Source organism: Triturus cristatus, chromosome 6 (genome assembly GCF_964204655.1).
Source record: "Triturus cristatus chromosome 6, aTriCri1.1, whole genome shotgun sequence".
Lineage (NCBI taxonomy): Eukaryota > Metazoa > Chordata > Amphibia > Caudata > Salamandridae > Triturus > Triturus cristatus.
In genome coordinates, this window is record NC_140589.1 from 234,060,502 (window position 1) to 234,085,048 (window position 24,547).

At 48.1% G+C, this 24,547-nt stretch overlaps 1 protein-coding gene across 2 annotated transcripts in view; it reads left to right on the forward strand.

Annotated features, from left to right (window-relative positions):
- ITSN2 (intersectin 2) overlaps positions 1-24,547 on the forward strand; it is a 1,173,023-nt gene that overhangs the window by 898,736 nt on the left and 249,740 nt on the right. For both annotated transcript variants that reach the window (XM_085610587.1, XM_085610588.1), the window contains one exon: positions 1,645-1,836. In XM_085610587.1, the coding sequence (XP_085466713.1) occupies positions 1,645-1,836 (192 nt within the window). The remainder of the gene's footprint in view (positions 1-1,644; positions 1,837-24,547) is intronic.

Below are 24,547 nucleotides of genomic sequence, written 5' to 3' on the forward strand. Positions count from 1 at the left end.
AGACTTCCCCTATCTCACACCTTCCATTCCCTCCCTCCTTTCCTGTGGCAATACTGTAAAGCACGCCAGGTCTCCTGACTTTTCAACGTCGCCTACCCTTTTTAAACCATTGCACTGGCTTAGCACTACGTTGATGGATTGTGCTTTCAATATTTAGAACTGCGCTGCTGATCGTTTTGTACTGCAACTCTTCCAGATGCCCTGCTTTCCTGTTCTGTAGGGTTTATTGGTAATACTGAAGCTTTGTATCTACTGAAACCTTAGAACCTGTATTAATTATATTCTCAGGAATGCCTCGGAGCTTCTCTCTTTTAGAAAGGGGCTTAAGACCTGTTTTTTTGTGGAGTAGATCCCCGTTTTCTTCTCAGGAGTCAGTAGGTAGCGCCAGGACGCCCTTGGGTATAAGCGCGCTTTATAAGCTACTAAATAAATAAATTATGTTCCACTCTTTTACACAGGTTGAAATACATTCATCCACCCTATAAGTAATGTGTGCTGCACATGCGACACACTTAATTCACCATAGACAGCTTTACTGATGTGGACAGGTATTAATTCACCCCACCTCCTTCTTAGTCAATTCAGCTGGGACCCATTAGCCCGTAGTAAGTTCCATGTTCTCCTAATTCAATTTGTCTTATGCCCAGCCCTGTGGTAGTAATAATACTATTGTTTTCTATTGCCCTGTTCTGATGGTGAACTTTTAATTCCTTAATAAGGTCGAAACACTGTCGATTTCAACACAGTTAGACTCCTGGACCCTATCCCTTGATACATATAATTCTTAAAGCGGAACTCATTGCTCAGCAAAGGCAATCCTTCCATCTAATAATTTGCGAGTCTACTCTTTTCATCTGTTTTTTTAACTCAATCACCTAGGAGTACAAAAACGTCATTTTTGAAGTGGATTTTACTTGTAAATATAATTTGCACTACTTTGATAAGTAAAGAGGTTGTGACTGATATTTCACTACTGATCTGCATTATTTAATGTAAAGTGGCCTAAATCAATGGCCAATACTGTATCGGAAGTTGCAAAAGTAGTCCACAGTAATCCACTTTATCTGTTTATATCAAGTTTGCACACGTTTCTTTGTTGGCACATTGGGTTACCATTGTTGTATGTAAAACTGTTTTGAGTGTGGCACCTACTGGCTACCCTGAGTGATATTTAAATATAGTTCAGAGCTCCACCTGACTCCTGGGAAATTATAAAGCACCCACCACAAATAAAATGGTACACAATAATTGTTCATTATGTCTGTAAGTCTCTATCATATATTTATGTAGTTATGTGAGTTTATGCCAGTAGTTTGTTTAAGCTTTACATTGTAACGTGTGTAGAAAATACATTTGGCTTTTTTTTAATATGACACTCTTAATTGTCATGAGTGCCAAGTTAGAGTGTGCTATCCAAACTGTGTTGAGAGGAGCACTGTTTGCATTATAGAAATCAAGAGGTGTGTGGTCTCCTCATTTATCCAAACATGTGCCCTCTACCCCTGTCTCCCAACAATTACCATGTCTTGCAATGTGTTATTATTTGACCAATGTTGAAGGTGAGCTAAATTCTTTAATAGATGTAAAGAGGTTCATTACAAGCTCTTTGCTCATCTATCTCAATCATTTTTCTTTCCTTACCAGTGTGTCAAGTTATTGCAATGTATGATTACGTGGCCAATAATGAGGATGAGCTCAATTTTACCAAAGGGCAACTTATTAATGTAATCAATAAGGATGATCCTGATTGGTGGCAAGGAGAGATCAATGGAGTAATGGGACTTTTCCCATCGAACTATGTGACGATGACAACAGACTCTGATCCAAGCCAGCAATGTAAGTAACAATATTTTATTTACAATCAATTTGAATAAATATTTGTGTGTGTTTGTGACTGTAGAGACGCATGCTTAGCATACCCCTGCCATCTAGTGTAAGGCTCAAACATTTGCAAATTGTTTATCTTCGGAGAAGGTTCTAGAGTCACAAGATGTGTTGTAACTCCTCCTTGTAGTGCACATTGCTCATGGACACTGACTCCATGTTGGATTGTTATTTTTCCACCGTCTGGTTCAGATGCGTACCTAGTGGGCTCAGATTTCACTGTTTCTCCACCTGCCCGTCGGACCCCGTTGCTGTCTTTGTGTACTTATGGCATTGAGCTCCTTCGTGCTCTTGTAACCAGCTCTGTTTTCAACTAAAAGCTCTCAAGGTTCATGGACGCAACATGGAGCAAAAGAACCTGTCCAGCACCCTGGATATCTTCAGAGGAAGATCCCCTCAGCGCCCAACAAAAGGAGGCAGCCTGCCCCTGAGGTCTCCCCTTGTACAACAGGTGCCGAGCCCAGAGTTGCCTTCACAGGGTGAATCCGAATATTAACAGCCAGACAATGTCGATCTAGCACCAAAGACTGGGCTTCAGGTCAAACCATGCCAAGGGTCGTCAGTATACCAGCAACTCGGGGAAACACAAAAACAGTTACAGTTCACGCTGAGTCAGAGCACTACTCCTGCATGAGTTGGGCATCTAGTTCTGAGCATGACAGTCGAGGCAAAGTCACCCACAGGCCACCACCCTGACCTGGCTCTGGTCGGCACTGACAAAAGCCTTCAGAGGCTACTAAGCTTCCAACCAAGGCTGTTGACCCTCACAAGCAGGCGTCAGTGGTGAAGTCTTCCTCTGCTCCAAAGCGCTCAATGACGCTTAAAGCTGCCTCCGCTCAAAAGCCTTCATTGGAGACCAAACCATAATCGTCAGCAAAGCCTTCCGAGAGGCTGAAACCTCAGTCGGCTGAGAAGTGTCACTAAGGTCCCAAGAATTAAAATAAAGACTAAAACCTCCAACAACATTATGAAGGAGGACATCAATGGCCCAATCTTGGAGCGATTACAGCAATAGCTGGATGCTGTGCAACAACGTCTCTTCATTCACCCCCATCACAGGCAAGATCTTTAACAAGGTTGTTTTCCCCATTGCCTAAACACCTGGGCGGTCTCAGCCATTTCACAGGGGAGGGTTACTACTCCTGCAACCCTACTGCTATGTACAGCAGTAGAGTACAGGGGTAGTAACCAGCCCCTAAAAAAAAAAATACCGACTAGTTGTTTTAATCATACCAGTGGCACCCAATTAAAGTGATTAGGTATTTTTAATATTTTACAATCCCTGTTAGATTTAGTAATAATATTCAAAGTGCTCCCTGGGATATGATTGAGCCCACCCTGGATTTTAGGTACCGGGGTCTGACCCAATGATGAAGCATGACACCTATAGGGTGTGTGAGGGTTCATAAAGAATACGCTAATGAGCTCTTCTAAAGGACAGAATGGTAGTTTTAAAATAAGGAAAAATGAAGAAGAGCTGGTAGGTTACTTTTTTGTTACTTGGATACAAGCCATTATACAACAACACAGCTACTGCTTCAAACTGCTTTCCACCCCTCCCAACGAGCATCTCTCTTTTCTCGAAAAAAGAGTTGTGTACACTTCTGAAAAAAGGGCCGTAGATGCCATACCCGCAACAGCAACGGGCAGGGTTATATGTGTTGTTCTTCCTCATTCCCAGGAACAACAGTTCCCTTAGGTCTGTCCTCGACTTAAGGCCCCTCAACCACTACATCGTATTCGGAACATTTCCGAATGACAACCCTGCAGGAGGTCTTTCCCCTTCTTCAACAAGGGGATTTCATGTCGGCGCTCTAGCTTAAGGACACCTCCTTCTATAGTCTCATCCATCCTGCCCACCGGTAAGTGGACATCACTACCAGTTCAAAGTACTCACCCTCAGGGTCCCCACGACCCCAAGGATATTCACAAAATGTCTGGCTGTGGTGGTGCATCTCCGCCAGGAGGGAATCCATGTCTTTCCTGTCCCAACGATTAACTGCACAAAAGCAGCAGCTGACCTCAGTGTCTCACCAATGACAATGTCCTTGCTTCACACATTGGGCTTTACTATAAATGCCACTAAGTGTCATCTGCCATCCCATCAGATACAGCCCTTTCTTGTCACCTTCTAAAGTAACGTCCCAGGCAAAGCATACCCTAATAAAAGGTCTTACCTTTTCCGCACCTGCTTCCTCTTTTTCAGCCCAAATGTCAGATCACTGTTCGCACAGTCATGTGTCTTTTGGGAGTGATGACATCTTGCATTGCAATCCTTCTCCATGCAAGTTTGCACGTGGTCCCCCTCCAAAGAGTGTTGGGCAATTCATTGGCCACAGGCCCAGGGTCAATATCTAACCTAGTGATGGTTCAGGCCAGGGCTCACTGCTCTTTGCTGAGTTGATCAACCACCTGCCTGGTGCAAGACAGGTCTTTAGCATATCTTGATCTGCATGTGACCAGTGTAACAGACATCTCTCTCATGGGCTGGGGTGCACATCACACCCAGGACACAGCCCTAGGACAGTGGCCTTCTCTATACCAGGACCGCCACATTCAATTACTTGGAATTACTAACCATTCATTTAGACCTCAAAGCCTTTCTGCAATTCATTTGCAGCAAAGTAGTTTTGATCAGAACGAACAACATAACAGCCATGTATTTCATCCAGAAACAGGGCAGCACTCACTCTCTACAGCTCTCTCACACAGTGCCGAGTATTTGGCACTGAGCACTCTGCCTACAACATTCACATTTTGGTGAAACCTCTACTAGGAGGAGGTAGCCAATAACTATGCAGTCCTGCTCAGCAGGATGTATCAACAAGTCGATTAGTGAGAACTCCACCCACAGGACCATCACACTCCACGGGTAGACTTATTCATCAATCCAGAAAATACGAAATGCCCTAGCTTTGCCTACAGATACCCACACCCACAGTCCATGAGCAATGCACTATAGATATTGTCAGTGGTACTAGCCTACACCTTTCCACTTCTTCCCTTTGTCGACACTGAGCTCAGTAAGAAATCTATAATTATCATCTTAGTGGCACCAACGTGGGACAGACTGGCTTAGCTTTCTGCTCTCCTGGAGCTATCGATCAACCACCAGGCTTCCCTTTAGGCCTGACCTCCTCACACAGAGACAGCACCAGATCAGGTATCTGGATCCTGAGATGCTCAGTCTTGCGATTTTGCACCCGAGGTCTTAGACTTTGGATACCTCCATCTCCCGTATGAATGTATGTCTATCTTGAAGGAGGCCCAATGGTCCACAACATGTGGTGCTATGCAATCTTATGGAAAAGGTTCATGCGTTTCCAAAGAAATCTGATCCTTTACACCCCACAGTGCAGGAGATTGTTGCCTACCATTTGCACTTGCAGGAAACGGACCACCCCTACTCATCCATTTACCAGCAGCAGCCCCTTGCATGCAGAACAGACAGAACAAGTATTTTTTCAAGATACCAGTCGTCAAACCATTAATGGAGGAACTCAAAGGGGTCATACCCCTCAGAGTACCTCTTGCTCTGGTCTGAAACCTCAACATAGTCCTAACCAGACTTTTGGGCTTGCCATAAACCCTATGCTCTCATGCTGTCAGCGGTTCCTTTCCTGGAAGTTGACCTTCCTTGTGGCTTGCATAGCGGCATCAGCGAGCTTCAGAAACCTTTCATCCAGGTCCACAGGGATAGGATCCTTCTCAGAACCAACCCTACTTTGCTCTCAAACATGGTGTCACCCTTCTATATTAAACCATAGAACATCCAGTCTTTTTCGTTTTTTGCAGGCCGATTCTTTGGCAGGTAGCACTGTACTCCTTAGATGTTAGGAGGTCCCTCATATACAACAAAGATGTCACGAAATGATTCTGCAATCAAATCAACTCTTTGTTTACTTTAATAAACCTCACAAGAGGCATTTTATGTCCAAGGCTGATACAGCCAGGTGGATTGTCAAATACATTCCCACGTGCTACTACACACATACCACTGCAGTCTGGAGGGTACTGCAATAGCATCTGTGCTATGCATGTGTACCTACAGCCACACTTGGTGCAAATGGAAAATGCTACTTATCCTGTAAGCATCTATTCATAGCATGTAGTGCTGTAGATGCTCATCCTCCTGACCTCCTCCATGGAAGCATGAGCCTCTTGCACATCATCTCATAATCACTTTACTTACTCTACATTGCCCTGTTGCACCATACTCTTTGTTCACACTCCAAACACCTTTTCACCTGCTGTGCAGAAAACAATCGAACATAGAGTACACAAAGAGCAAGAGTCAGCACATCTTGTGACTCAAGACACTTTCTCGAAGAAAAACAACTTACAAAATGTTCGTCCGAGCCCAACACTAGATGGCATGAGTATGTTAAGCATGTGAATCTATAGCACTACAAACAGATCCTTGCAGGGTAAGTGGGTAAAAAGCTCTGGACATTACTTGTATAAATAATAATCTAGAGTAAATTGATGTACAGCTTAAAATGCTTTTAGCATAGTTAAGAATGAGAAAACCTAAAAAATGTCTAAACTTCGCATGTAGGCCATGGTCGTGCGAAATTCTCGTTTCATCATTAAACTGAAGGCCCATCTTAATCTGGGAATTAAAGATTTGGATTCCTAATCGGCCACTGAAAAATTACCCATCAGTCTCCCATCACAGATTCCCAGTATCAAAGGAGATCACTGCAGTACACTTTAATGTGTGAAAGCAAATGCATTTTGGTTGTTCCACCAAAGTGCTCTTAGCAGTGGGCCTAGCATTCAACCCCTTGGGTTTTTTACCACACACGCGATTTGATCTTCTTCATACTGGATGGGCCATGATGAAGGTAGTTTTTCTGATTGAGGCTCATGTAGCATCAGCCCCTTGATCTTGAAGATTTTGTTTTTTGAAACCGTTTATTATAAGACTCAAAAAAATTACAAAGATGGGCCTACAACCTTCCGGCCGGCCACTAGTAGACAAAAGGAGCATATGATACACATTATAAAGCGCATGTTGCGGCAAGGAAGATGCACAGGAGTTAGCAGCGTTGATAGCCACACCATCCGGACCCCACTGTACGGTTTCATTTTAAGCTTAAAGAACAACCAGAAAAACAAACCCACAAGGCAATCCACAATCTGAAATAGCAGCATGTGCTCCCCTGGAAGGGGGACCCTATCAGTCCATAGGAGTATCAAGAAGGGGAAGAGATCAGAACTAGGGCTGGGTAAACTCGAATGCCCAGTACCGGGGAGATGAGTCGGCTAAGGGGACGGGGCAGGCGACGGATCAGGCAACAATGGCGGAGCACAGATTCCCCCGCGGTAGGCGTTCCAGGGGCCCCATACTTTCACCCACATCCCAGGCTTACCTCTCGCCACATACACCACCTTTTCCCGAAACATGCACCAGTCCATATGTTCCTTCCAAGCCGAGACAGTCGGGGACCTCTGGGATCCCCACAGTTGAGCAATATCACGCTTGGCCACCATATATCCCAGAGTCACCCACCACGTCTGTGGTGCCGAGTAGTCGGTAGGTTCCCACACATTCAACAGGCATCTCCTCGCTTCAGGCATCAGCGCCACATGCGTAACCACTCGCAGGACCTCATGCACACCACGCCAGAATCGCTCCACCTCCGGGCATTCCCACAAGATATGCAGAAAGGTCCCCAAAGCACCACACCCACGCTTACACAACCCGTCCACAGCATAGCCCATACGCAGGAGCCTTGGCCCCGTAATGTAGACCCTGTGGAGTATCTTGAGCTGGACGAAGCGAAGGCGGGCCGGTATGGCCACCTCTTTCGGGGAGGCCACCGCAGAGGTCCAGTCCTCGTCGTCCAGCTCCAGTCCATCGACCACCCAAGCCTCACGGAGGGCAGTCAGCAATCCCACGCGATCATTGATCAGCTTTTTGTAGATCAGTGAGATCGTGCTGTCCGGAACATGGCCATCCAGCACTCTATCTTCCAGGGGGGAATACTCCGGGATGGAGGCAACATCCGGAAAGACGGAGCATAGTGCATGACGGATCTGCAAGTACCGAAAGTACTCCCTGTCCTGCAACTGGAATTCCGTCTGCAGCATCTCGAACGTTTTAAATCCTCCCCTCGTCCAGAGATCCCCCACTTTGCTGATGCCTGTCATGTCCCACTTCTCGAAGCCCTTAGAGGTCCACAGGGAGCCCAACTGCTCTGACGCGTATAGTGGTGACGCCCGGGTCAAACGATCCTTCCACCCCATCGCCACATTAGCCGCGTGCCACACTCGCACCATAACACGCATGGGGCCCGTTAGCCTAGCGTCGGGCGCGCTGGAGTAGAGCGCTCGATTATAGTCCCCACCCGGGAGTAGCATCTTATCCATTTCGAATGCCGGGTTTAAGGCGGGCCCGTATAGGCCATGATTAATCGCAGCCAGCTGGGAGGCCCAGTAGTACCGTTTGATATCCGGGAGGGCAATCCCCCCGTCATACCATGGGAGCGTCAGCTTCGCCAGGGCGATACGTGGCCTCCCGTCCCAAAACAGGCGGCGCTGCAAACTCTCCACCTCACGGAAGTAGCGCGCTGGGACGAGGTCCATAGTGTTCTGCAACGCGTACAGGAAACGCGGCAGCGACATCATTTTAAACAATGCCGCCCGGCCGAGCGGCGAAAGCGGCAAGCGCCGCCAGCGCGCGACATCCTCTTTCAGGCGCTGGAGGGGGGGAAGCAAGTTCCGATCATACCGGGCCTCCGGGTCCAGAGTAATGAAGATACCCAGGTACCTAAATCCCTGCGGGGCTATCTGGATCGGACAGCCCCGCGGGAGGATAGGGGCCTCCCCAGAGAGAACATACACGCACGATTTAGCCCAGTTGATGACAAGACCGGAGTTACGACCGAATGAGTGGAAAACATCAACCAGTACTATGAGTGATTTACGTGGGGAAGCTAGGTACAAAAGGATGTCATCAGCGTATAGGGATACGCGGTCCTCATACTCGGGGGTCCAACGGAGACCACGAATTGAAGGATGCCACCGCAGCCACTCCGCCAGGGGCTCCAAGGCCAGCGCAAAAAGGAGCGGCGACAAGGGGCAACCCTGCCGCGTGCCCCGGCCCAACTCGAACGGAGCCGATACTCTACCGTTCACCACCACCTGCGCCAATGGGCCCGAATACAGCAATTTGACCCAACTGATGAATCCTGCGCCAAAGCCAAACTTCGCAAGCATCGCCCAGATGTATGGCCATTCAAGCGTATCAAACGCCATGGTGGCGTCCAAGGACGCCAAAATGGCCGGTTCCCGTATGAACGGGACACGTGCGAGCACCCCATGCAAACGCCGCAAGTTAAGGGCTGTGTTGCGATGGGGAATAAAGCCAGACTGGTCCTGGTGAACCAAGTCGCCCACTACGCCGAGCAGCCGATTGGCCAGTACCTTGGCGAGAATTTTGGGCTCCGCGTTCAGTAGCGAAATGGGCCGATAGGATGTAACCCGGTCCCGAGGTCTCCCCTCCTTGTGGATAACCACGATTGTAGCCAGACGCTGGTCCAGCGGGAGGGAGCCCACCGAGTGGGCCGCCAGGAACATAGCTCGGAGATGTGGTGCCAGCGTATCCGGCCGCAACTTGTATAGCTCGATGGGGAGACCATTAGGACCCATGGCCTTGCCGGAAGCGACCGAGCGTATGGCGAGGGCGATTTCGTCGGAGGTTGGAGCGGCGTCCAACGACACTCTGTCCTCCTCCGAAAGAGAAGGCAGCGCGATATCCCTGAGCAGGGCACGGGAATCTTCTTCAGAGCAGGAAGACACCGGGGAGTACACCCCACGGAAATAATCCGCGAAGCAGGAGACAATTTCTTCCGGCTCAGTAACACACACACCGTCCGTTTTCTCAATCAGCGGAACTACACGACTCGCTCTCTCTTTTTTGTCCAGCCACGCAATCAATTTACCAGCCTTATCACCCACATCATACAGTCTCCCCTGTTGCTCTCTACTGAGGCCCCTGGCCGCCTCCGTGACGAGGGCCCTATAGGCCGCTTGCTTGAGTTGGAGAACATGTAATGCGGCCTCCGTCACCCCATCTTCTAAATTACCCTCCAACTCGGCTATCTCAGCCTCCACCCGGGTCACCTCCTCCCTCTCGCGCCTCCGGGTGTGGGAGATAAGGGACAGGGCCTCACCTCGGAGTACTGTCTTGAATGCCTCCCACAGTGAGATAGCCGAAGGCACGGACCCCACATTCTCGTCAAAATAGCGCTGGAGGGATTTAATCAATTCAGCGCGAATGGTGGGGTCGCGCAGGTACCAGGAATTGATCGGGACCACCGTACCCTCGCCTCTCGGAAAAACATCAAAGTGTAACAAAAGCGGGGAGTGGTCCGAGATACCCCGCGCCAAATGGCGCACCTCTCCCACCCTCCCAACATAGGCCGCCGGGACCAGGACATAATCTAGTCGTGAGAGACTACCATGGGCCCCCGAATGGAAGGTATACTGTAGCTGCGTGGGGTGTTTTAAACGCCAGCAATCCACCAATCCCAAAGTATCCAGGAGGCCAGATAGCCACGCTTGGGCCCGAGGGAGGTCCCTAGGGGGGTGACGATCCACAGTCCCGGAAACCACCGCATTGAAATCCCCCCCCACCACTAGAATCCCCCCCCGGGAGGCCAAGGAGGAGGCGCCCCAGGTCCGCAAAGGTAGTCGACTGCAGCCCCGGTGGGACGTATACTGACACGAAAACAACCACTTTGCCCTCCAGTCTTCCCACCAAGACCGTGTAACGTCCCCTGTCGTCATGGAGCACCTCATCAATCTCCAACGGGAGCGAGTTCTTAACCATGATGCCCACACCCCTTGAGCCAGACGTGAAGCCCGAATGGGCCACTAGGCGATAACCCCTCCGATTCATGGCGCAAAAGGAGTTGCCAATGAGGTGTGTCTCCTGCAGAAAAACTATATCGGGCGAGATTCGCTTCAAGAACTGCAGGACCACACCACGTTTAATCCTGTCCCCCAGTCCATTCACGTTCCAGGACAACAAGGTTAGTTCCCTACCCCCCATCATAGACAGAAGCCATCCACCGTCCCCCCGGGAGCACTATAGAGCTAACACAATGATACTTTTGCCTTGTGGTGAAAACAAAACACACCCCATCCCTACCCACCCGCCCCAACAAAACTCCCCCCTCCCTGCACCCCTGCATGAGCCCGGACAGCCCCCCCAACGTGCAGTGTGCCTGTCGCCCCATTATACAGTGAAACTAGCTAAACCCCCTAGAGGAGGAAGGAGAACCCCCAGTAGACCCCACACAACCTCCATAGGAGGGGAAATTATACAGACAGACGCCTAAGCGAAAGTGGCATCATTGTTGTCCAGAGTGAGGCCCAATATTAATCCCTCAGTCTCGATCCAGCGTGCCGTCTCCCCCCGCCGCCCCCCCCCCCCGCCCCCTCGATCACGATCCCCAGACAGAGTGTCCAGCCAGTCTCCGGCCGCTTCGGGACGATCAAAAAAGTGCGTGCGACCCTCTACCTCCACTCGCAGCTTGGCTGGGAAGAGCATAGCGTATTTAAGGTTGAGGTCCCGGAGACGGCGTTTGACGCCTAGGAAGCTCAGTCTCTGCTTCTGGACCGCTGGGGTGAAATCAGGGTAAAAGTTCACCTCCATATTGTCAAGTTTAACCGGCCCATGCAGTCTGGAGGCTTGCAGGATAGCGTCCCTGTCCCGAAAATTGAAAATCCGGGCAATGAGAGGTCGCGGAGGGGCTCCGACCTTCGGCCTTCCCCCGGGAACCCTGTGGGCCCTCTCCACGGCGAAGAATTTACTCAGCCCCCGTGGTTGGAGATGGGTGGCGATCAGGTCCTCCACAAATAGGTCCGCTGCCGCTTCCTCCCGTCCCTCGGGCACCCCGATGATGCGGATGTTATTCCTCCGGGCCCGACTCTCGGATTCCTCCAGGCGCCGATCCATAAGCGCGCTCGCCTGACTAAGCCGGCGCACCTCTGTTCGTAGTGCCGCCACCTCAGTCGTGAGGCCCGATGTGGTGTGGGCCAAAGAATCCACTCGGTCGTTGGTCTTAGAAAGATCGGCCCTCACCAGGCCAACATCTACGAGGACCGAGTCGATCTTCTGTGCCAGTGTGTCGAACCGCTGGCCCACCGAGGCCTTCATCTCGGCAATGGCGCCCATGACATCACGTAGAGTCAGATCCGTGGGCAGGTCCGGGGCATCAGGAGGGCCCTCAGGGGACTTGTGCGGTCCGCCGGGAGATCCTTTCTGGAGGGTATAGCGGTCCATACTGTTGGCCTGATGGACGGTGCCACGCCGGGTCGACTTGGTCTTTGCCCGGTCGCCATCTTGTTTCGTGGCCATGGCCACCAGTCTCCCAGTCGCACCAGCCACGTCGTAAAGGGCTAACAATCAGGGCCACGGGCTCCGGGGGGCCACCTCAGGCCGGCGGGGCGGGTCACAGCCGGCGGGCAGGCAGGGTCACCCAGCGAGGCCACACTAACACCAAGAGCCCCGCGACCCAGCCCTGCAGAGACGGCAAGGGGGGTGCGAAAGCGAAAGTGCGGGGTACGCGACTCTCCAGGCCCGGCCCGCCGCTGTTGTTCACTTTGTCACTGGGTCACCCCTCAGCGCAAAGCCGGGGTCTGGCGAGGAGAAGGCCGCAAACTTCAATCGGTGCTCACTCCGGTGTCCGAGGTCCGATTTGAAAACGGGAAACGGGTGCCACCTCAGCTCAGGCTCATCAACACAGTCCCCTCATCCGAGACAGGATAAATTCAGGATAGTCGTAGGAGGTTGCGGAGGTCCCCGGGATCCTCGCACCTACGCGGCCATCTTGGTTGCGCGCTAGGCTCCTCCTTGATCTTGAAGATTGCCGCATTGTGGAGGGGCAGGGAGCCTTGTCCCCTGAATGATGGAAGGAGTAGTGTCATGCGTGATCGTTCATAACTGTACCTGTGGCTATATTGGCTGAGAGATTGAAAAATGTGCGCTCCCTGCTAGTTCTGCTCCCCTTTCCTGTTGTGGGTGGAAGCTCTAACCTCACTGCCAATATATGGGGCCTGCCTCATGGTGCGTTGAGAGTACGCATCCCACTCTGCCCCACATGACTCTGTCACGCCTAGACTATTAGCGCGCACACTTTCAGAATGTACGCCTAGTGTGCTCACATTGCATTTCCTGTCCACTGAATGCAATCTACCTAACTGGAGATTCCCAGCAGAGGCATTGACAGATGCAGATTCGGGACTATTTTGAATTAAATACAGTGAGGAAAAAGTTGCCTCTTATACAAAGAGAATTGCAGAGCCTGTCTAGGCACATTAAAAATGGAACAGACAATGCTGGGCTTCTTAAAATAAACTTTTTAGGCAGGTTTAGATATATGGCAAACCAGGAAGTGGGATATCTGTCCAGATATTGTTATAGAGGGGCTGGCAGACAGTAAATTATTGGGTCAGATAGATGACCTCTATCCTATCTATTTCTTCAATTCATCCATCGTTTTCATATCCATACGTCCATTCTTAATCATCCATCCATCCTTTCACCCTCCTTTCATCAACTCGCCCATTTGTCATTTCACCCTTTCATCCAAACTTCCATTCATCCATCCACCTATTCTTCCAGCCTTTCATCATTCCAGCCATTCTTTTGTTCACTTAACCATGCCAATGTTTTTTACCACTTCATCCATCAGTGTTTTTACACTTGCATCCATCCTTTTATCCCTTCCTTCTTGTTGCAGTTTCTACCTTCTTTTATGTAATTTCACTGTTCCTTTCAGCCCTTTCTCGCTCTCTCTCTTTTCATCTTTCTTTCTCATCAATTCACGTTCTGGGCCTTCTTTACTCTGATTGCCTCGGCATCCATGACTAATGTTTTGGTTTTTCCCTAATTTCTGTTTTTAAGAGATTTTGTTTGCAGACAGAACGGGCTCATGAATAGCTAAGTGTCAGTACCACCCCTGCTTAAGCTGTGGGCAATGGCCTTGCATGTGGGCTGGTGCAAATGGATATAGGGACTAGGCAGAGGTGCCCTCTCTCCCCTTTGCTATTTGTTGTAGCTATGGAGCCCCTGGCCTGCTGGCCAGGAAGAAACACATCACCAGTGGCCTTAGGTTTCACAAGGGCTCCATACTGCTGCAGACGATATTTGATTACTCATCAGGGACCCAGAGGAGAAGCTAGCATTGGTGGTATGCGACTTATCCATTTTAGTTGGTTTTCTGGTGTTTCCTCAACTGAAGTAAAAACTAAATATTTCTCCTGACCGATGCCACCAACAGGCCAGACCTTCAGTTCACATTGCACTGGCAATCTGACTAGCAGATATTTAGGGGTACTATATTTCGAGAGATGGAGGCGACTCTATTGGTGAATTATGGCCCAGCGGTGGAGAGGCTCCCTTAGAGAACAAACATTTAGATTAAAGTAAGCTCTCATCTGTAGTGGGCCATAGTACTTTCATTAAAATAGTGGTTATTCCATGGTTCTTGTGCTGTTGTGAGAATATACCCATCCAATTAAATAAGACCTTTTTTCCGTGCTCTCTGCTTGATATTCTGGCATAACGGATTCTTACACTGCTCTTTGAGAATGGTGTTTTTTCGGTTGGGAGACACTGACACTTTTTTATGAGGAGGGCATGCTGGTAAACTTGCGTGGTCATCACAGCCCCTGCACCCCACTTTCTGTCTTTATAACCCCTAAGCAAACTTTACACGTAAGTTTATTTGTAGACTGAGTGATGATTCAACTAGACCATTTCTACACTCCATATCTTGTTTGTTCACTTTGCAAAACAAGAAGGTTGCAGGTCAAACTGAATGCTGACTTCCATATTCATCACGTTCCAACCTGCTTTCTGTTGTCTTAAACAAATGTTATGGCTTTTAATAGTCTTTGTGGTTACGCTGTCGTTTGAGTGCACCAGGACCCATTGAGAATAGCGATTCTCCTAATTACCATGCCAAGAGAATCTGAATTTCATTAAGGACACGGAGGCTAACATTATGTATTACTCTTTTAATGCCAACTCCACACTGCCACTTTGAAGTATTAAATCACAATAAAGATTGTTCTAGAACATAATACAGCTAGGCTGTAATAGGCATGCACACAGTACAATCTGCCTCTTTGAAATGCGGGATAAACTTCTTCATCACGTATTATGAAAATATTGGAAACAGTATGGTAAAACAGGAAAACGGAAGATCCTTGGAAGCGAAGAAACTGTGTTGCATGACCCAGGAAGCTGGGCACCCAGTATGTGGTGTCTTCCAGGCGATGTAGGGAGAAACATCCGGACTACTGAAAATTGTATGAAATAAAACATGGATATTAGAACATCCTCTACAGACATAAGTGTAAGGGATCTCACAGTAAAGGACTTAAGAATGCATGTAGCATAACTTGAAATCTTATTAAGGCATTACGTACTCTTTTCTTCTTTTAATATGTACATACACTCTACTTTGCTTCCTGTTTTAATTTTTAGGTCTCGCTGAGCCCAGCGGAAGCGCTGGCTCGGAGAGACATTTTGTATGTGGGATTTTCAAAGTGCTGCCTGTGGCCTAAAGCTTGCGTGCACGCGAGCGTGCACGCGCGCAGCTGCCAATCACTGCTACACGCGCACCACTCGCGTGCTTGCCACACAGCGCGTCCCGTCCTCGCGATCACTTTCGCTTTGATCGCGATTACTTTAGTTTTCACGGCCGTTACTTTTAAGGCCGCGCGGCCAATGCTTGTTCTCCATTAAGTGTGTTGTTATTCTATCCCTCCACGTCCATTGGTTCTGAGGCCTACGGTCCTGCTAATGTTTGCTGTGCACTCGGGTCGCCTCTTGCTGCCTGGTTACTGTCCCGAAGCCGCCAGTACTGAGCCGTGGAACCAGCCACAATAACAGACACCGCTCTGCTCTCATAGCAATTTTAGAGACAACACGACCGCCACCGTCCCTTGCGCACATACTTGCACTACTCCCCGACACACTGTGCTTTGTATTCTTCATATGCAGTCCTAGCAACATTGTACAGTCTTAGACTAACCCCTCGACCATCCCCGTACTGTCTGTCTAGTGCTTTCTGGTTGAGGTGGCAACTGTCACGGCCGTAGACCATCAACCATATCCTGTGGCTGACCAGTAGAAACGAGGACACCATGCTTGCGCATCGCCCCCTGTGCAGGGTTGTATCGCCCCTAATGCATGCACCCCCGGAGGTCTCCATTGTCTCCGTGTCCTATGCAGTTTGTTTTCAGCACGCTTCACGGTGGTTCTTTAAATGCAATTTCCTTGTCTCTTTCGATGCACTCCTATTGTCTTGAGTTCCCACAAGTCAAAGCACAGCTGCGGCCGGAATGCAATCTTTGTGGTGGGCGGAAAGGTAGGCAGAAATGTGCCGGTGTCTTATCTGGCTTGCCATCAGCATGTTGTAATGCACAATTATTGAACAACATTCCATGCAGCCATCTACTTAGCAAAGTAGACTGTTAGCGTCTGGAGGACAGACAGACGTGTCTGCATGTGCCAGCAGTGTATTTGTGTGTTTTACCCTATTTTACATTGGATACTGTGCGGATAAGCTAGAAAGTGTGAAGTAACAAAGTATTCTGTCGTTGAGAGTGTATCTGTCCACGTTGTGTATCTGGTACTCAGTGCTGTCTGTAAGAGGTTCTGTAAAACCACAAGCTCGTGCAATAAGCAGTCTGCAGCACCAGGAACTTCAATGAGATGACTCACCCTGTGATTGCCTGCTCCAAGTGAACTCCAGTCCGCGCTGGGAATTATGATTACCTCTGCAAGCGCCGGCCTTCCATTTTACTGCACAGGAATCTTGCCATAGGTTTGTGGAATGGCGAGACAGATGGGTTATTTAAAGTCTAGTTCAACTCCCTTACCCCCTCAACCTTGCAGAATGTGAAGACGACAGAAGAGTTACTGGGCCGCCTTTGTTAAAGGTTCTGAAACCCCCTGTCAACATTACAGAAACACCACAACCCAACATTTTCGAGCATTGAACTTCACTCTGAATGTAGTTGTCTTTTATGTGAATTTTAAAAAGCTCTCTTGCTGAGGGCATTCTTGTTTATGGGTTTTAAAAAGTCATATTTAATCTGTGCTGGTCACAGCGTCCGGCTGCGAGGATGTCCCGACGCTGCTCATGGGTTCCTGGGCGCTTTTGAATTGAACCGCTCGTGTGGACCAAAGTTGCCTTAGTCGCAGGAAAGATCAGGCAACATGAGAGGGGTGTTGGCATGCCCTTCACTTTGATGAGCTTTACAGAGACACAAGCGAGTATGCCACTTGGTTAAGAGAACTATCGAGTCTTTGGGGACAGTATAACGGACTACCAGGACCATGATGCCCCAGGTAACGCCCACTGGGGCGGGACTCTATATTCAATAAAGCAATGTTCTTCAAGTACCGCTTCTTGCCTCATTACCTGCCAGTGGTCAAGGGCTCGAGGAAGCCCGAAACGCGTATGGCCCTGAATCGCGTGCAGCATTCTCTCCTATGAAGCCGCCTGCGATGTTTTGTGCGGAATCCTGAGGTGTGTGACATCCTCTATGGGCAACCCTGCGTTTTTGATGTTAAAGCGGCTCGTCCGGCCGCGAGGATGTCCCGACGCTGCTCATGCGTTCCTGGGCGCTTTTGAATTGAAACGCTCGTGTGGACCAAAGGTGCCTTCGTCGCAGGAAAGATCAGGCAACATGGGAGGGGTGTTGGCATGCCCTTCACTTTGATGAGCTTTACAGAGACACAAGCGAGTATGCCACTTGGTTAAGAGAACTATCGAGTCTTTGGGGACAGTATAACGGACTACCAGGACCATGATGCCCCAGGTAACGCCCACTGGGGCGGGACTCTATATTCAATAAAGCAATGTTCTTCAAGTACCGCTTCTTGCCTCATTACCTGCCAGTGATCAAGGGCTCGAGGAAGCCCGAAACGCGTATGGCCCTGAATCGCGTGCAGCATTCTCTCCTATGAAGCCGCCTGCGATGTTTTGTGCGGAATCCTGAGGTGTGTGACATCCTCTATGGGCAACCCTGCGTTTTTGATGTTAAAGCGGCTCGTCTGGCCGCGAGGATGTCCCGACGCTGCTCATGCGTTCCTGGGCGCTTTTGAATTGAAACGCTCGTGTGGACCAAAGGTGCCTTCGTCGCAGGAAAGATCAGGCAACATGAGAGGGGTGTTGGCATGCCCTTCACTTTGATGAGCTTTACAGAGACACAAGCGAGTATGCCACTTGGTTAAGAGAACTATCGAGTCTTTGGGGACAGTATAACGGACTACCAGGACGATGATGCCCCAGGTAACGCCCACTGGGGCGGGACTCTATATTCAATAAAGCAATGTTCTTCAAGTACCGCTTCTTGCCTCATTACCTGCCAGTGATCAAGGGCTCGAGGAAGCCCGAAACGCGTATGGCCCTGAATCGTGTGCAGCATTCTCTCCTATGAAGCCGCCTGCGATGTTTTGTGCGGAATCCTGAGGTGTGTGACATCCTCTATGGGCAACCCTGCGTTTTTGATATATATATATATGTGTGTATATATATGTGTGTATATATATGTATATGTGTGTATATATATATATATATATATATCTATATATATCCTACTGGCGGCCGCCAATAGGTAGATATAGTTAGGACCTATTTTCCATAGGAAATCTGCAACATTCTATTTGATGATGTCATCAGTGATGTCATCAGTGATGTTACTGACCATGTCATGAATGGTGTAATATGTGACATCATCAGCAGTGGATTGCGGGCGCGCGAGATGTAGTTAGTACAACTAACTATATCGGAGGAATTTCGATGGTTTTGCTCGAGTGAAATGTCCAGCTAACTATAACAGCCCTGAAACCTATTGTTTTTTCATTGAATTTCTAAGGTTTTTTAAATGCTAATTCCTAACTATATCAGGCCTGAAACCTTTGTTTTTTTCTGTGAAAAAAAATATATATATATACACACACATGATAGTTTGAAGGTCTTTAGGCATGCAGCATACTAGCAATCCCTTCTCGGGAACAAAGTCAAACCCAAGCTGCCAACCGGTGTACATCTATCTATTCACACTTCAGACACAGCTGGTGCCATTGGTGTTTTCTAACATTGTCAGGTCGATAGCGGTAGGCTAGCGAAAGAAGCAGTTGGGGGCACCCTCTCTCCATCCTTCCCTGTTTTGTAGGTGGTGCTGCTAAGTTGCTCCGCTTAATGTCCAAACAAGGGAGAAGTAAGAACATTAAAATGCCCCCAGCTTTTTACCAAAGCTCTGATGGCACCAAGCAAACGAAGACTTGGAAACTCCATTAAGCATTGTGTTAATTAAATCTGAACCTCCCGAGTATCTCTGCGCATTTTCAGTGCATGGGTGTTCCTCAGTCTGACCTCTCTGTCAGCAGATGCAACCATAAGTATGAAATGTATGATCCTTGAATGGGCAGCAACCTCTCGCATTTCTAGCAGATACCTCTCTGCTTCACTTCCCAGGGGAAGAGTTTCATAAATAAATGGTACCTCATTGTAGTATTTAATAGTGCTTCATACACCTTTGCCGGGTGCTCATCGCATCTTTCTTTACCTGCTTTTCAAGTCAGAGGTTGAACAGCAAGTCTAAGCTATTGGCATTGTAAATAACAATGCATTTTATTTATGTTTCAAAAACCAAAACATAAATAAAAGGCATTGTCATTTACAATGCCAATAGCTCAAACTAATGTAAATGTGAGACGTGTTGCATTGCAAATTAATTGTTTGGTTTGTGTGCCTCAGTAAATTCCTTACTTTTCATTGGTAAATCATGGCCATTTGTCCCTCCCTTTTGGTGTGTGTTCCATCCCATGGCGACTGACCATGTCACAGGTTTTTTTTGCTTCTCGCCTTTTAGGATAACTGGGCTACAATTTTTTCCGATTGCCTGGGATTGTGTTTTTGGAATGTTGTTTGTTTGCTTTCGGAGGCAAACGCGTGCAGCCAATGTTTTCAACCACACATGTGTTTTTTAACTTCAGAAACACACTTGTTACTTGAATTCGCCTTTTGTACCTTATACGTGTTTAACCATGCAACAGTTAATGTTGTTGCACCAAGGATATTGTGCTGCATAACTAAATACTTATAAGGTCCCAAAAGCGAGACCTATTGGCTATGCCAATGCTTGTTTATTACTTGAGTTACAGCAAAATTCTGTCTAATATTATCTAGTTATCTTGAACAGACACCACATTCTAACAACATGTGAGTCATTTCTTCTGTAAGGGAACACTTAAACTTTGTTATGCTGCATAACAGGCTTTTCTAGAAAAAGGATACATTTAGAGAGTTTTGCCAGCTACGGTTTGGCTTTCAGCAGGAGAGATGTTACCTTGCCAGGCAGCTAAGGACTTGGCAGAAACTGCACTTTACAAATTCTACTAAACAATAACAATAAGAATGTCACCTCATATTAAACTTCACCGAAAGAGCCTTTTGCCATTTTTTAAGATAACATATGAACTGCTTCTGAAGAGGCAAACTGAAGAATGCCACCTGGTTCCCTTGCATAATTTAATAGCTAGCTTTATTGATCCCTGCTCACTGAAAGTTTGAATTTGTGGTTGCAAAATGTCGCTTAGCCTGTGTTCGGAATTCTATGAATTACATATTTCTATGTTAACACCTAACCCTGTACCAGTTGTGGAAGATTATTGGGGGTACGTTTAGAGTTCTTGTGTGCACCTTAAATTGAATTTATCTTGCGTTTTCCCCACCTGGATGCATGTTTCCAGTTAGGACAGGTCTGTGCACCAAATGTTCACACTGAGGGGCTAATTTAAATGTGTGTGCAGCTTCACTCACCAAAACATCACAAGTGTAAACAGCATTTGTGTTTGGCCTCCTTGCTGTTTTGCACTCAATTTAGGATGTAAATGAATACAAGGAATAATTGGTGCGAACGGTTTCTGTGACAGTTTGGAAAACATTTCACACAATTTTAAACTTTTAACTTGTGCAGGCCTCTCCAACAAGTAGCTCGTGAGCTTCTGGTGGCTCTCTAGCTGCCTGTGAGTAGCTCTCCTGTGTGCAGCCCAGCCTACTAAATTAGAAGGTTTTGATTGGTTGAATTATTATATGCGTTCCAAAATTGAAAAGTGTGTATTCGAGACAAAAACTCCTGTAATTTCAGAATTAATAAGCTAATATTTAAAGAAAAAAGGTTGAATGTCCCAAAAATATTTAAAGCTGATATTTGAGTGATAAGTTGTGATTCTTTGGGAAGGCTTGTTACTAATAGTATTACGTGGTGCTTGGATCACTGGAAACTGTGGCTGTTGTGTATTACCCATGAGGAAGCATTCTAAACTGATAAACATTGCCTGGCCAGCTATCCTAATGCACTGCTCGTAATCTTGCATATGATGGCCAATAAAATAGTCTTGAACTGATGTGGGTACTATTACAATACTAATAATGTTGGTAGCTTTGGATGACTATCATTCAACATATGTAGCTCTTACCAGAGATAAGGTTAAGGACCCACTGAACTAGTGCCAAAACCAGCAGCAAGAGCTAACTGTGTGTGCGTCTAATTGTCTGCCATCCTGATTTTATGATTTTTGATCAGCAACTTACGCCTGCAGAAGGAGCCTTCTGCATTGCTAAGTTGATCTTAGGCCGCCCAAATGTTTTATGAATCAACGCCATTGTCGTGGATGCTGTTGTAATCTTTGTGGCATTTTCCTGTACCTCTCATCCCATGCACTCTTACATCACTTGTGCCCTCCGGAATGTTGTTGGAGCTTTCCTTTCCAACAAAGCTCTTTTTACTGCTCTATCCCAGGACTTCATTTTGGGGGGTAATACTTTGGAAATATACAGGCTTGCTTTACTTCATTTTGGTGTCCTTACTGTTTAGTCATGTTTATTCGATTTTGTTCTTTCTATTATCAATCGGTTCCTGCTATCAGTCTGCTGAGGGCTGGTTGCAATGACCTTTCTGGTAACTTGGTTCTAGTACTTCAGAGGCATGGGTAATGCCCCTTAGCAGCCACCTTGATCCTACTCGAAAGGACCAGATGCCTCTAGCGATGTTACGTTATCTGAAAAAGGAAAAAGCATTTGGCATAAACACCTCCCACTGAATGGTCAACAGGAGTCTGGCTTGAAGAAGGACCTGGCTGAGCAAAGACCAGCACAACAAACCAGGAATGGAGTATTTGTGCTGATCGGGGCAAGGACTGGTGAAGATCAAAAAAAGAAGAAACTAACTGTGCTGCAATGCACTGATCAAAACTTCAAAGCTTCTTATACACCTGTTGAAACAAGAACTGGCCCACATGAATTTGAAACAGTAATTCCCCAGGACGGATTGGTATTCCACATTCAGAAGAATGGTGGTAGCCTTCTCGGATTGGGAGAAAATGGAAGAAATAATGTCATGCATGACTGACTAAAGAACCTTCTCGTAAACAGCCAGAACTTTATTAGTTCACCAACAATGAGAATCACAACCGAGCCTCCACTCCAAAAGTAAATGAGATCCATTGGTTTTGGGTAAATGGGAGTCATCCTCGTGTTTATTTAAAGAGTTGGTAACATAATGTGCGTAGAGTTTGCAATATTTATTTAGATCTTAGGAAAGTATATATATATATGTTCGAGGCATATGAGCTGCAGATTATACACTGTGCATAGATCGCCATCTGGTGTTGGGCCCGGATGTTTGCAGTTTGTTTTTCCTCTTGGGAAGTCTTTGGAAGTCACGAGGTCGGTGACTCCTCCTTTGGTTCGTATTGCGCATGGGCTTCGGCTCCATCCTCAGATTGTTTTTTTACGCCATCGGCCTCGGATGTAATACTTCGCGCTCCGGTTCCGAACTCTTCCAGTTCAACGATCGACGCGAAATCCTCGCTCATCGAGATCCTTCAGATAATAAATCATCTTAATCACCTTCTCTTCGGCACTTCTTCGATTCCGGTCGTCGATGGCGGCCTTCGGGCCTATTCCGGCTCTGGTCTCGGCTGATGGAAAGAACTCCTTTCAAGAAGTGCCCTCGATGTGGGTCCAAATTCCCCCACACCGATCTTCATGAGGTGTGCAACCTCTGCCTCTCCCCTGAACACGAGGCCCGAGACTGTCCCGCCTGCAAGTCTTTTAGATCCAAAAAGACTATTCGAGATCGAAGGGCCAGACGCAACATGGCGCACTCCTCGACCTCCGCTCCAGTCGACATCTTCGGGGACGACGTCGAAGCTCCGGGACAGCAGAACATCGAAGAAGAGGACGACGACCTCGTCAGTGCTTCTGAGGCCGACGACTCAGATGTGGAGGACATCACCCTGGCGCAGAGGGTCGTGAGTACTATACCCCCACCCACACCGAAACCCAAAAAGGCTTCGGTAACGCCTTCGAGCCTAGGCAAGACCAAGGACACTGCTTCTCACACCCCACCTTCGGGCCCGGTAAAGAAGCCTATTAAACCTTCCGGCAGCTCGGGCTCGAGCCAGCCTACCACCCTTCGGCACCGAAGAAAAAATCAGCCTCCACCTCCACACCGAGCCCAGCACCAAAGCCCTCGGTGTTGAAACCCGCCCTCTCGGTGCCGACCAAACATCATAAGGCCCTCTGCACCGACACTCCTGTGCCTCTTTCGGCACCGAACAAAAAATCGGAGGTCCCGAAGAAGCACGGCTTAGACAAGCCTGAAAAGCCGTCGGGCCCCGAAAACCTCGGCGCCGACCGAACAACCAGTGTCGCAAGAACTTTTCACACTGGATCCTCTGCAAAAGACACTTACCAAGGATCCAAAAACTGGACATTTGACACTGTCTTCAAAAAAGAGACACTTGGACAAACCAGCTCCACCTCCACCTCCAAAGAGGAAGGACACTGCTACCTCCCCTTTCAGAGTGCCTTCCCCACCTCCTCCACCCTCCCCACCTCCACCTTCTCCACCCCTGCCTCATCGCTCTCCGACCCTGTCTCCAGACCAGGATGATCTAGGGGACCCTTACTATGATCCAGCAGATGTGCCACAAGACCCCACCCCTACTGGATCCCCAGACCCATGGAATGACTATAACAATCCGGACATCCCAGATGTCCCAGAGGATGACCTTTACCCATCTAAGCCATCCCCACCAGAAGACTCGTTAGGTTTTCACCACCTACTACAGAGGGCGGCACATTATCACGGGGTAGAGTTACATACTGACCCAGTGGAGGAAGATTTTCTCCTAGACACCTTCGATAATGCACATAGGTCTACTGCCATACTACCTATGCTAAAAGGAGTAATCAAACATGCACCGGAGGTTTTTAAAGACCCAGTCAGGGCTAGGGTCCTAAACCCCCGTATAGAGAAAAAATATAAAGCCGCCCCCACAGATCCTTCATACATTAAAGGCCCTGCACCACTGGATTCCTTAGTGGTATCTACAGCTAGGAAGCGTTCAAATTCTCAGGCGTCAGGCGAAGCACCACCACCTGACAAAGAGTCCAAGCTCCTAGACGCGTAAGGGAAGCGCACTGCGTCACAAGCCGCCAATATATGGCGTATCGCCAACATGCAAGCGCTATTGGCCAGATACGACAGGGCGCATTATGATGAGTTCGAGACCATCATGCACCATCTCCCTGAAAAATACAGAAATTGGGCTAAT